We start from the raw sequence: 12,501 nt of genomic DNA on the forward strand, positions 1-12,501 counted from the left end.
GTTAATAACGATCAGGCTGGGAGGGTGAGTAGTTGCTAATAGGGACTGTTAGTGACTAACAACAGGGAGTGTGTAATGGCAGGGTATGTGGTAACAAGGCCTGGTATGTGCAGTGGGGTGTGGGACATGGGAGAGTTTAGGCCCTAAAATTATTGAACTCAATACTGAGTCCGGAGGGCTGCAGGGTCCCCAAGTGGAAAATGAGGTGTTGTTCCTCCAGCTTGCTTTGGGCTTCACTGTAACACTGCAGCAAGCCAGAGACAGAGATGTTGGCCAGGGAGCAGGGTGGTGCATTAAAGTGGCAGGCAACAGGCAGTTCAGAGACTCTTTTTGCAAGCTGAGCATAGATGTTCTACCTTGTGTTCACCAAGTCTTCACTTCATTTCCCAATGTAGAGGAGACCACATTATGAGCAGCGAATGCAGTAGCCTAGATTCTGGGAAGTGCGGGTGAAGTGTTGCTTCACCTGGAAGGTATGTTTGGGCCCTTGGATACTAGGGAGGGAGGGGGTAAACGGGCAGGTGTTGCACCTTCACCGGTTACAGGGGAAGGGCCGTAGGGCTGTGGGGAATTGTTGGGGCTGAAGGAAGTGTGTACCAGGGTGTCCCGGAGAGAACGGTCCCTGCGGAAGGCAGGCCTGTAATGCTGCTTGGCCTGCTGTGTTCATCCAGCTTCACACTTTGTTATCAAGGGAGAGGTGGTCTGGTGGTGGCATCTCACTGAAAGTGGCAGAAATGGCGTCTGATGATCTTCTGGATGTGGATGCTGTTGGGATAGTTGTTGAGGCTAAGGGGAACCCTATCGCTGTTGCGGGAGGAAGGAGAAGGAGTGAGGGCAGAAGTGTGCGAGATGGATTGGACCTGGTTGAGGGCCCTGTCAACAAAGGAGCTGGGGAATCCTTGGTTGAGGAGGAAGGTGGACATGTCGGAGACTCTCTTGTTGAAGTTAGCCTGATCTGAACGTATGTGCTGGAAACGGAGGAACTGAGAGAATGGGATGGAGGGAGTCTTAGTGAAAATAAAGACCAGAGTTTGTAGGCCTTCTGGAGCTGGGAGGGTCTTTCAAAACATGTCAGGGTTGTGTGGGGGGTGCGGTGGGAATATCACTCACTGGGCTGTGGTGTGGCAGATTGTGTTTAATTTGCATAAATGCAAGACACTTGCAGGATTTTACAGTAAGGTGGGTGTGAGGACATACAGCCCAGGTAGCTGTGGGGGACAGTGGATTTGGAATGAATATTGGTGGCCAGTCTATCCCAGAAATGGAAACAGAAATGTTGAAGAAGGAAAGGTCAGAGATCGACCATGTGAAAGTGAAGGCAGGGTGGAAGTTGGAAGCAAAATATGTGAAGCTTTCCAATTCCAGACGCGAGAGAGAAGCAGTACTGATGATATCTCAGATTCTCCAGTATCTGCAGTTCCTACTATCTCCGATGATATCATTGATACAGTGGAGGAAGAGCTGTGGGTGGGGGAGGGTAGCAGAATAGGACTGGGAAAAGGAATGTTCCACGTACCCAATGAAGAGACAGGCATAACTCAGGCCCATCTGGGTGCCCATTGGCAAACTCTCTACCCTGACGAAAATGAATCTCCCCATCACAGGCTGGTCTGCAATCCACACTCCCACCACCACCACCCCACGCCTCCTGCTGCCCGCACAAGGCAAACCAAGCTCAGGGTCTTTGCGAAAATAAAGACCGGAGTTTGTAGGCCTTCTGGAGATGGGAGGGTCTTTCAAAACATGTCAGGGTTGTGTGGGGGGGGGGGTGGGAATATCACTCACTGGGCTGTGGTGTGGCAGATTGTGTTTAATTTGCATAAATGCAAGACATTGCTTTTGGCAAAACAAACAAGGGCAGGATTTATACAATTTAAATTAGGGCCTTTGGTCGTGTTGCAGAACAGAGACGAGGCCATCAGGTATAATTCTTCGAAGTCTGTGTCACATACAGACAGGCTGGTTAAGAAGGTATTTAGTTCGTTACCTTCTTTGCTCAGACCCTTGAGTTTGGGAGTTGGGATGACATTTTCATGTTGTGGAGGATGTAGGTGAGGCATCTTCTGAAGTACTGTGTCCAGTTCTGGTCGCACTGTTATAGTAAGGATAATATTAATCTGGAGAGGGAGCAGCAGAGATTTACCGGGAAGTGGGTGGGAATGGATGGTTTGAGATATAAGGATTAGATTAGATTCCCTACGGTGTGGAAACAGGCCCTTTGGCAAAACAAGTCCACACCACCCCTTGAAGCATCCCGCCCAGACCCATCCACCTGTAACCCACACACTCTTGAACACTACGGGCAATTTAGCATGGCCAATCCAACTAGCCTGCACATATTTGGACTGTGGAAGGAAACCGAAGCACCCGGAGGAAACCCACGCAGACACGGGGAGAACGTGCAAACTCTGCACAGACAGTTGCCCGAAGCTGGAATTGAACCCAGGTCCCTGGTGCTGTGAGGCTGCAGTGCTAACCACTGAGCCACTGTGCTGCCTGTGCCAGGACAAGGGGTGCCATGGGTGTCACTGCCAGAGAGAGATGGTCTGGAATCGGTTTAAATATGAACAAATGGGATGGTTTGGATATGTAGACAGAGAGGGGGAGATAGAGAGACAGTGCCATGGAAGGATGTGTTCACAAGTTTCAGAATGCTGACATGTAGACATACTCCCTTACACCGAAAACACTGCATGGGCCCAACACTGTCGCCTGATTCAATCCGGATACATCACCACTTCAGAGTGTTTTCAGAGGCTGGATAGGCTGGGACTTTACTGACTTGTGCACAGGAGGATGAGGGGTGACCTGATTGAGGCTTATAAATCATGAGGTGCCCAAATAAGTTGAATGTCAGTTACCTTTTCTTGGGGATGGAGGATTTCAAGGCTGTGGGGATGTTTCAAATTTTGAGGATCAAACATTTTAAAAGAGACATGAGGGGCAATTATTTTACAGACAATCGTTCGCGTATGGAATAAAATTCCAGATGAAATGGTGGAAGTGAGTGCAGTTACAACATTTAAAAGACATTTAGATAAGTACATGAGGAAGAAATCAGTTTGGATGGTGTTGTGAGCTGCTGCCCTCCCAGTCCCTCTCTGAATAAATCCCTGATGGTTCCCATCCTCTGGGGCTGCCTGTGCAGTGGCGTGTGGAGGCCAGCAGAGGGGGGCATTGCATCACATCAAACAGCACAGAGACTGTCAGAGATAATAAAATGTGAGGCTGGATGAACACAGCAGGACAAGCAGCATCTCAGGAGCATAAAAGCTGACGTTTCGGGCCGAGACCTTTCATCAGAAAAGGGGGATGGGGTGAGGGTTCTGGAATAAATAGGGAGAGAGAGGGAGGCGGACCGACGATGGAGAGAAAAGAAGATAGGTGGAGAGTATAGGTGGTGTGGTAGGTCGAGGATAGGTCAACCCAGGGAAGATGGACAGGTCAAGGAGGAGGGATGAGGTTAGTAGGTAGGAGATGGAGGTGCGGCTTGGGGTGGGAGGAAGGGATGGGTGAGAGGAAGAACAGGTTAGGGAGGCAGAGACAGGCTGGACTGCTTTTGGGATGCAGTGGTGGGAGGGGAAGAGCTGGGCTGGTTGTGTGGTGCAGTGGGAGGAGGGGACGAACTGGGCTGGTTTTGGGATGCGGTGGGGGGAGGGGAGATTTTGAAGCTGATGAAGTCCACATTGATACCATTGGGCTGCAGGGTTCCCAGGCGGAATATGAGTTGCTGTTCCTGCAACCTTCGGGTGGCATCATTGTGGCACTGCAGGAGGCCCATGATGGACATGTCATCTAAAGAATGGGAGGGGGAGTGGAAATGGTTTGCGATTGGGAGGTGCAGTTGTTTATTGCAAACCGAGCGGAGGTGTCCTGCAAAGCGGTCCCCAAGCCTCCGCTTGGTTTCCCCAATGTAGAGGAAGCCACACCGGGTACAATGGATACAGCATACCACATTGGCAGATGCGCAGCTGGACCTCTGCTTAATATGGAAAGTCATCTTGGGGCCTGAGATATGGGTGAAGTACGAGGTGTGGGGGCAAGTATAGCATTTCCTGCGGTTGCAGGGGAAGGTGCCGGGTGTGGTGGGGTTGGAGGGCAGTGTGGAGCGAACAAGGGAGTCACGGAGAGAGTGGTCTCTCCGGAAAGCAGACAAGGGTGGGGATGGAAAAATGTCTTGTGTGGTGGGGTCGGATTGCAGATGGCGGAAGTGTCGGAGAAAGATGCGTTGTATCCGGAGGTTGGTGGGGTGGTGTGTGAGAACGAGGGGGATCCTTGTTGGGCGGTTGTGGCGGGGGCGGGGTGTGAGGGATGTGTTGCGGAAAAATGCAGGAGACGCGGTCAAGGGCGTTCTCGACCACAGTGGATGGAGAGTTGTGGTCCTTGAAGAACTTGGACATCTGGGATGTGTGGGAGTGGAAAGCCTCATCGTGGGAGCAGATGCGGCGGCGGGGGAGGAATTGGGAAAAGGGGATGGAATTTTTGCGGGAGGGTGGGTGGGAGGAGGTATCTTCTAGGTAGCTGTGGGAGACAGTGGGGTTGAAATGGACATCAGTTACAAGCTGAGATGGAGACTGAGAGGTCCAGGAAGGTGAGGATTGTGATGGAGATGGCCCAGGTGAACTAAAGGTTGGGGTGGAAGGTGTAGGTGAAGGGGATGAACTGTTCGAGCTCCTCTGGGGAGCTAGAGGTGGCACTGATACAGTCATCAATGTAACACCGGAGGAAGAGGTGGGGTTTGGGGCCTGTGTAGGTGCGGAAGAAGGTGTTCCACGTAACCTACAAAGAGGCAGGCATAGCTGGGGCCTTTGCTGGTGCCCGTGGCCACCCACCTTGTCTGTAGGAAGTGGGAGGAATCGAAAGAGAAGTTGTTGAGTGTGAGGACGAGTTCGGCTAGGCGGATGAGGGTGTCGGTGGAGGGGGACTGGTCGGGCGTACAGGACAGGAAGAAGCGGAGGGTTTTGAGTCCATCTGCATGCAGAATACAGGTGTATACGGAGTGGAAATCCATGGTGAAAATGAGGTGTTTGGTGCCAGGGAATTGGAAGTTCTGGAGGAGGTGGAGGGCGTGGGTGGTGTCACGGACGTAGGTAGGGAGTTCCTGGACCAAAGGGGAGAAAATGGAGTCCAGATAGGTGGAGATGAGTTCGGTGGGGCAGGAACAGGCTGAGACAATGGGTCGACAAGGGCAGGCAGGTTTGTGGATCGTTTGGACATAGAGCGGTTTTTCCACCGCCTTCGCTTCCACGCTTACTTCTTCAACTGGGAACCTAACCCTCCCTCCACTGACCCCTTCACCCGCTTCCAACACAAGTCCTCCTCCTGGACACCACCCCCAGGCCTCCTACCCTCCCTTGAGCTCTTCATCTCCAACTGCCGTCGAGATATTAACCGCCTCAACCTCTCCACCCCTCTCACACACTCCAACCTCTCCCCTACAGAACGGGCAGCCCTCCGCTCCCTCCGCTCCAACCCCAACCGCACCATCAAACCCGCAGACAAGGGTGGCACAGTGGTAGGATGGCGCACTGACCTCTACGTTGCCAAGGCCGAACACCAGCTGTCCAACACCTCCTCCGACCGCCGCCTTCACCATGACCCCACCAATGAGCACCAAACCATCATCTCCAACACCATTCATGACCTCATCACCTCAGGGGACCTCCCACCCACAGCCTCCAAGCTTATTATTCCGCAACCCCGCATGGGCCATTTCTATCTCCTTCCCAAAATCCACAAACCTGCCTGCCCTGGTCGACCCATTGTCTCAGCCTGTTCCTACCCCATCGAACTCATTTCCACCTATCTGGACTCCATTTTCTCCATTTTGGTCCAGGAGCTCCCTACCTACATCCGTGACACCACCCACGCCCTCCACCTCCTCCAGAACTTACAATTCCCTGGCCCCCAACACCTCATTTTCACCATGGACGTCCAGTCCCTATACACTTGTATTCCGCATACAGATGGCCTCAAGGCCCTCAGTTTCTTCCTGTCCTGCAGGCTCGACCAGTCCCCCTCCACCGACACCCTCATCTGCCTCGCTGAACTCGTCCTCACCCTCAACAACTTCTCTTTCGATTCCTCCCACTTCATACAGACAAAGTGGGTGGCCACGGGCACCCGCATGGGCCCGAGCTATGCTTGCCCCTTTGTAGGTTACATGGAACAGACCGTCTTCCACACCGACACAGGCCCCAAACCCCACCTCTTCCTCTGTTACATTGATGACTGCATCGGTGCCACCTCTTGCTCCCCAGAGGAGCTCGAACAGTTCATCCACTTCACCTACACCTTCCACCCCAACCTTTCGTTCACCTGGGCCATCTCCATCACAATCCTCACCTTCCTGGACCTCTCAGTCTCCATCTCAGCTTGTAACTGATGTCCATTTCAAGCCCATTGACTCCCACAGCTACCTAGAATACACCTCCTCCCACCCACCCTCCTGCAAAAATTCCAAACCCTTTTCCCAATTCCTCCGCCTCCACCGCATCAGCTCCCACGATGAGGCATTCCACTCCCGCACATCCCAGATGTCCAAGTTCTTCAAGGACCACAACTTCCCCCAACAGTGTTCGAAAACGCCCTTGACCGCGTCTTCCGCAACACATCCCTCACACCCCGCCCCCACCCAACGAGGATTCCCATCGTTCTCACACACCACCCCACCAACCTCCAGATACAACGCATCATCCTCCGTCACTTCCGCCATCTACAGTCCGACCCCACCACCCAAGGCATTTTTCCATCCCCACCCTTGTCTGATTTCCGGAGGGACCACTCTCTCCGTGACTCCCTTGTTCACTCCACACTGCCCTCCAATCCCCACCACACCCGGCACCTTCCCTACAACTGCAGGAAGTGCTACACTTGTCCCCACACCTCCTCCCTCACCCCTATCCCAGGCCCCAAGATGACTTTCCATATTAAGCAGAGGTTCACCTGCACATCTGCCAATGTGGTATACTGTAACCATTGTAACTGGTGTGGCTTCCTCTACATTGGGGAAGCCAAGCGGAGGCTTGGGGACTGCTTTGCTGAACACCTCCGCTCGGTTCGCAATAAACAACTGCACCTCCCAGTCATGAACCATTTCCACTCCTCCTCCCATTCTTTAGATGACATGTCCATCATGGGCCTCCTGCAGTGCACAATGATGCCACGCGAAGGTTGCAGGAACAGCAACTCATATTCCGTTGGGAACCCTGCAGCCCAATGGTATCAATGTGGACTTCACCAGCTTCAAAATCTCCCCTTCCCCCACCGCATCCCAAAACCAGCCCAGTTCGTCCCCTCCCCACACTGCATTCCCAAAGCCAGCCCATCTCTTCCCCTTCCCCCACTGCATCCCAAAAGCAGCCCAGCCTGTCTCTGCCTCCCTAACCGGTTCTTCCTCTCACCCATCCCTTCCTCACACACCAAGCCGCACCTCCATCTCCTACCTACTAACCTCATCCCACCTCCTTGACCTGTCCGTCTTCCCTGGACTGACCTATCCCCTCCCTACCTCCCCACCTATAGTCTCCTCTCCACCTATCTTCTTTTCTCTCCATCTTCGGTCCGCCTCCCACTCTCTCCCTATTTATTACAGAACCCTCTCCTCATCCCCCTCTCAGCTGAAGGGTCTCGGCCCGAAACGTCAGCTTTTGTGCTCCTGAGATGCTGCTTGGCCTGCTGTGTTCATCCAGCTTCACACTTTATTATCTTGGATTCTCCAGCATCTGCAGTTCCCATTATCTCAGAGGCTGTCAGACCAGCCCCACACAGAGACACACAGAAACACACACAAATACACCGATACTTACACAAATAAGGGGAGCCTATCAGAATTTCTCTGGTTCGTTAATAACTGCATTCATTCCATCTGGTGTGTGTTGGGATTACTGTTATTCCGTGGACAGCATTTCATTATTTGAGTCACTCCATGTGAGTACATCAGTATTTGCTCTCTCCAGTGAGTGTGACAATGTTTCAGTTGTTCCATGGGGACTGTGACTCTATGAGATTTTCAATGCTTGATTATTGAAGATGTCAGGACAAGTTGGGAGACTAGTAAATATTACAGGTTAGTTTCAGTATCTGAGCTGTCTGAAGGAGGAGTTGCTGGAGGGAGGCTCCGTGCTCCCTTCCTGGGAGCTGGTGGAGACGATGTGTTGTGAGCCCACCCTCCTGCCCACCGAGACCGTGGGGATTCCATTTGTACCGTCTCGATATAAAAGGGAGATGGCATCAGGGGCGTGGTTTCTAAGCTGTGCCAGGTGGGAGTGGAACTGACAGTGGGTTTAAAGTGAGAATTACCCTTCACTGAACATTACTCCTTACTCGGTCGGTGGGACGTGTCTATTTTGGAATCTCCACACAGGTCGTTCTGGTTCTCTCCGGCTCATTCCAGGGCCCTCCCCATGCGGCAGGGGAAGGTGGGTTCGGGAACTGATGTGGGGAACACCACCGCCCTGCTTGGCCCTTTCTGTCCTATTCCAGGCTGTTCCTCCTGGCATGAGGGAAAGGGAGGGAGGGAATGAAGGTGAATGTGCATGGCCCTGCTGTTAGTAATGGTGTAGGTGAAGGGGAAGTGTTGAGATATCCGGATTGAATCAGTCGACAGTGTTGGATCGATGCAGTGTTTTCAGTTTTGGGGAGTATGTCTACATGTCAGCATTCTAATGTTGTGAACACATCCTTCCATGACACAATCGCTCAATCTCCCCGTCTCTGTCTGTTTATCCAACCCATCCCATTTGTTCGTATTTCAAGTGATTCCCCACCATATCTCTCTGGCAGTGATTTTCACACCCATGGCACCCCTTGTCATGGCACATTGGAGATATGGAGCTGTAAATGGATGGGAGCCCCACATCCTGTCACTTCCAGCATGGGCTGCAAGTTTTCCCAGGCTGAGAGGTGATTTAACACAGCGTTACCGGGCACTGCACTGGGGTGGTCTGTACAGATCTACACACTGGGAGGGTAACTGCTCCAGGTTTGCAGATCAGTTCAGTGGTGTTCACCTCACTGCCCCCCGTGCTGGAGAGATACCTGGTCCGGATTTATATGTTAATGCACTGCTGTGGTCTGCACAGCTCCTCGTGCTGGACTGATATCTATTTGGCTGGTGAGGCCTACACAGTGTCCCACTCTGGACAGATTGCCGGGTTATATTGAGCAGGACACTAGCCTGGTCTGCACAGCGCTCCATGCTGAACAGATATTTCATCTGGGTTTGTGGTGTCTGGGCTGGTTCTGTGAGGTGGATTGAGAATGTGAGATAACTGACCACTTCAGCTGATCTGGCAATGCCTTTAATTTGTGTTTGCCAGTTGTGTTGAGTTTGGGGAGAGATTCCCACCACGTGGGTGCGTGGATCTCACCAAAACTGATGGACAGAAGGTCCTTTGTGATGTGGATCTTTTATGACTATTTCACATTCTGTACCCAACGTTCCCCGGAACATTCTGTAACCGACATTCCCCGAAACATTCTGTATCCGACATTATTTGTGAACATTTGGATGCCAGTTAATTGAATAAAAGATAAGATCCCAAGGGAAAAGATCCCATTCCAGAGAGAAGGAGACACTGTTTCAAATTCCCCTCAGGCAGTTAATGGGGTGAATATATTTTCGCTGTGTTCATGTTTCTTCGCAAAAAAAAATTGACCACAATGTGGACGAAAAGACTGAAATTTCCATCCTCCGTTTGTCTGCAGGGAACTGGGAGAGAATCCTTCAGGACAGCAACGTCTTCACCCTCGATATCAGGAACTGTAAGGAAATGACCGGTGCCTGCTTTCGAGTGATCGAGTCTGTGGGAATGTTCTAGAAGCTATCTGTCCTTATGGATGTGTGTTTGTGTCTTTCAGGAGGGAGAGTTTCTTGTATTTTATGTTAGTTTTTTTGTAAAATAATACAAATTGAGATATTACTACGGGTTATTTCAGCTTCTTTTTTTTCAATAAATCAGCGATACATTTGAAAATGTCACTGGAGCCTCAATCAAACTGGTAACTTTGCCTCCAGACTGATGTATAATTTATTTATTTTCTTCCTCACAGTTAACGTGGTGACGACCTACGTCCTGCTTTATAAAGATTGTGGTTGTCTCCATGTGTCAGACGTTACCTGGGGGCCATGGCAGTGGCGGATCTACTGGTCATTATCCTCGACCTGATCCTGAGACACATTCCCATTGTTTATAAGGAACAGTTTTATTTCCTGCAGTACATCCCCGTGTGTAATATCCACGCCGTCCTGCTTTATGCAGCCACTGACTGTTCTGTCTGGTTCACCGTCACTTTCACCTTTGATCGATTTGTGGCCATTTGTTGCCAGAAGCTGAAAAGTAAATATTGCAGTGAGAAAACGGCGGCTGTGGTTCTGGGAACAGTGACTGTGCTGAGCTGTTTAAAGAACATTTTCTGGTATTTTATGCTCACAGCTCACTATTGGCTGGGGAACACCCCCTGGTTTTGTGAGGGAACAATCGATGTTCATGACTCTCGTGCCTGGGTCACAGTCGAGTTCCTCCACCACATTCTAACCCCGACTCTCCCATTTCTCCTGATTCTGCTGCTCAATGTTTTCACCGTCAGACACATTTTAGTGACCAGCAGAGCCCGCAGGAGACTCCGGGCTCACACCAATGGGGACGGTCAGTGTGACACAGAAATGAGAAATCAAAAAAAATCCATCATTTTACTGTTTGTGATCTCGGCCAATTTCATCCTGTTATGGTCAATGTTAATGGTGTATTCTCTGTGGTCCCGGATGTGGGATTTTGGGTATGACTCTGTGTCCCTCGATTACTTAGTGCAGGAATTGGGCTTCATGCTGCAGCTCCTCAGTTGCTGCACAAACACCGCGATTTATGCCGTGACCCAGACTAAGCTCAGGCAGCAGCTGAAGAATGTGCTGAAATATCCCTTTACCCAAATTCATCAATCAATCAAATTCACTCATTAATCAATCCATCCAGGATTTTCTCATTTCAGTTCAATGTTTCAGCAATGAAGCAGCCTGTCGCTATGGTAACAGACTGAGGGTAGTGCTGGTTTATCCAACCTTATTCCACAGGGGGTTACAGGGAAACATGTCAATGTTTCTCTCAACTCACAGGCCAAAGAGAAAAGGCCCCATTCCACTGACTGCATCCATAACTTCATTATGTAATTAACGTTCATTAAAAAGTGCCAAGCAGCACAGCAAACTATATTGTTGTTTGTCTCTGTGTTGAAGAAGCTCAGCTGGAGAGAGACAGGCTCGGCCCCAAGGGAATGGGAGGATTTCGGGACTGAGCTCAGGAGTTGGGTTTAAGTCACTCTGTCCTTGCGTTCACCTCTGGGATGTCCCTGTCTCTTTCTCTCTCTCCTGCCCTTCCTCACTCAGTCTCTCCCTCCCTGACCCACATTTTTCTGTACCGCACCTCCCGCTCTCCACCCATCTCTCCATTCCCTTCCTTCTCTCTTTCCACCCACCCTCTACAAACCACTCCCTCCCTCTCTCCCTGCACCCTGTCTCTCTCTCTCCTCCTCGAATGTCCACACCCCCTTCTCCCACCGTCTGCCTACGTGAACCCTGTCTCCCACTCTGTATTTTTCCCTCTGACCCCATCTCTCTCTAATCCCCTATCACACTCTTTCCCTCTCTCCGTCCCCCTCCCCTTGCCCCTCTCCATCTCTTTCCCCATCCTGGCAGCACGGTGTCTCAGTGGTTAGCACGACAGTCTCACAGCGCCAGCGACCCGGGTTCGATTCCAGCCTTGGGCGACTGTCTGTGTGGAGTTTGCACATTCTCCCTGTGTCTGCGTGGGTTTCCTCCGGATGCTCCGGTTTCCTCCCAAAACCCTAAGGTGTGCAGGCTAGGTGGATTGGCCATGCTAAGTTGCCCATAGTGTTCAGGGGTGTGTGGGTTGTCGGGGAATGGGTCGGGGTGGGATGCTTCAAGGGACGGTGTGGAATGTTGGGCCGAATGGCCTGTTTCCACACTTTAGAGAATCTAATCTAATCTAATCGCCCTCTGTACCCTTTGTCTCTGACTCCTACCCCCCTCACTCTCACCTCTCTGCCTCTGTTTCCTTGTCTCTATCTCTCTCTCTCTCTCTTTCTCTTCCTTGTCCTCCTCTCCCCCTTCAAGTCCCTCATTTAACTCTGGAACCCCCTGCTCCCCGGCCCCCTGTATCTGGCTCCCTGGGCCATGTCCCCCTATCCCTGTCCCTCTGTCCCTCCACCCCCTTGTCGTTCCCTCCCTGTCACTCCATCGCTCCTTCCACTTCCCTCCCTGTCCCTCACTCCCTCACTTCCTCCCCATCACTCACTGCCTATACCTCGCTCACTCCCTGTCCCTCCCAGTCCATGTCCCTCACTCACCCCACCCTGTTACAATCCCTGTCCCTCGCTCCCACCCTGTCCCTCACTCCATCCCTCAGTCCCTCCCATCCCTTGCACCCTTCCTGTCTCTTAATCCCTTGCCGTCCTTCGCTCCCTCCCTCCATCCTGCCCTACTCC

General features: G+C 51.6%; 1 protein-coding gene across 5 annotated transcripts in view; it reads left to right on the top strand.

Annotated features, from left to right (window-relative positions):
* LOC125449882 (probable G-protein coupled receptor 139) overlaps positions 1–11,166 on the top strand; it is a 77,467-nt gene extending 66,301 nt beyond the window's left edge. For 2 of the 5 annotated variants that reach the window (XM_059649552.1, XM_059649553.1), the window contains 2 exons: positions 9,709–9,885; positions 10,054–11,166. In XM_059649552.1, the coding sequence (XP_059505535.1) occupies positions 10,130–10,960 (831 nt within the window). In that variant the 5' untranslated portion in view covers positions 9,709–9,885; positions 10,054–10,129 and the 3' untranslated portion in view covers positions 10,961–11,166. The remainder of the gene's footprint in view (positions 1–9,708; positions 9,886–10,053) is intronic. The other 3 variants (XM_059649554.1, XM_059649555.1, XM_059649556.1) reach the window with 2 other exon arrangements.
* The last annotated feature ends 1,335 nt before the right edge of the window (positions 11,167–12,501 follow it).

Source organism: Stegostoma tigrinum, chromosome 11, assembly GCF_030684315.1.
Source record: "Stegostoma tigrinum isolate sSteTig4 chromosome 11, sSteTig4.hap1, whole genome shotgun sequence".
Taxonomy (NCBI): domain Eukaryota; kingdom Metazoa; phylum Chordata; class Chondrichthyes; order Orectolobiformes; family Stegostomatidae; genus Stegostoma; species Stegostoma tigrinum.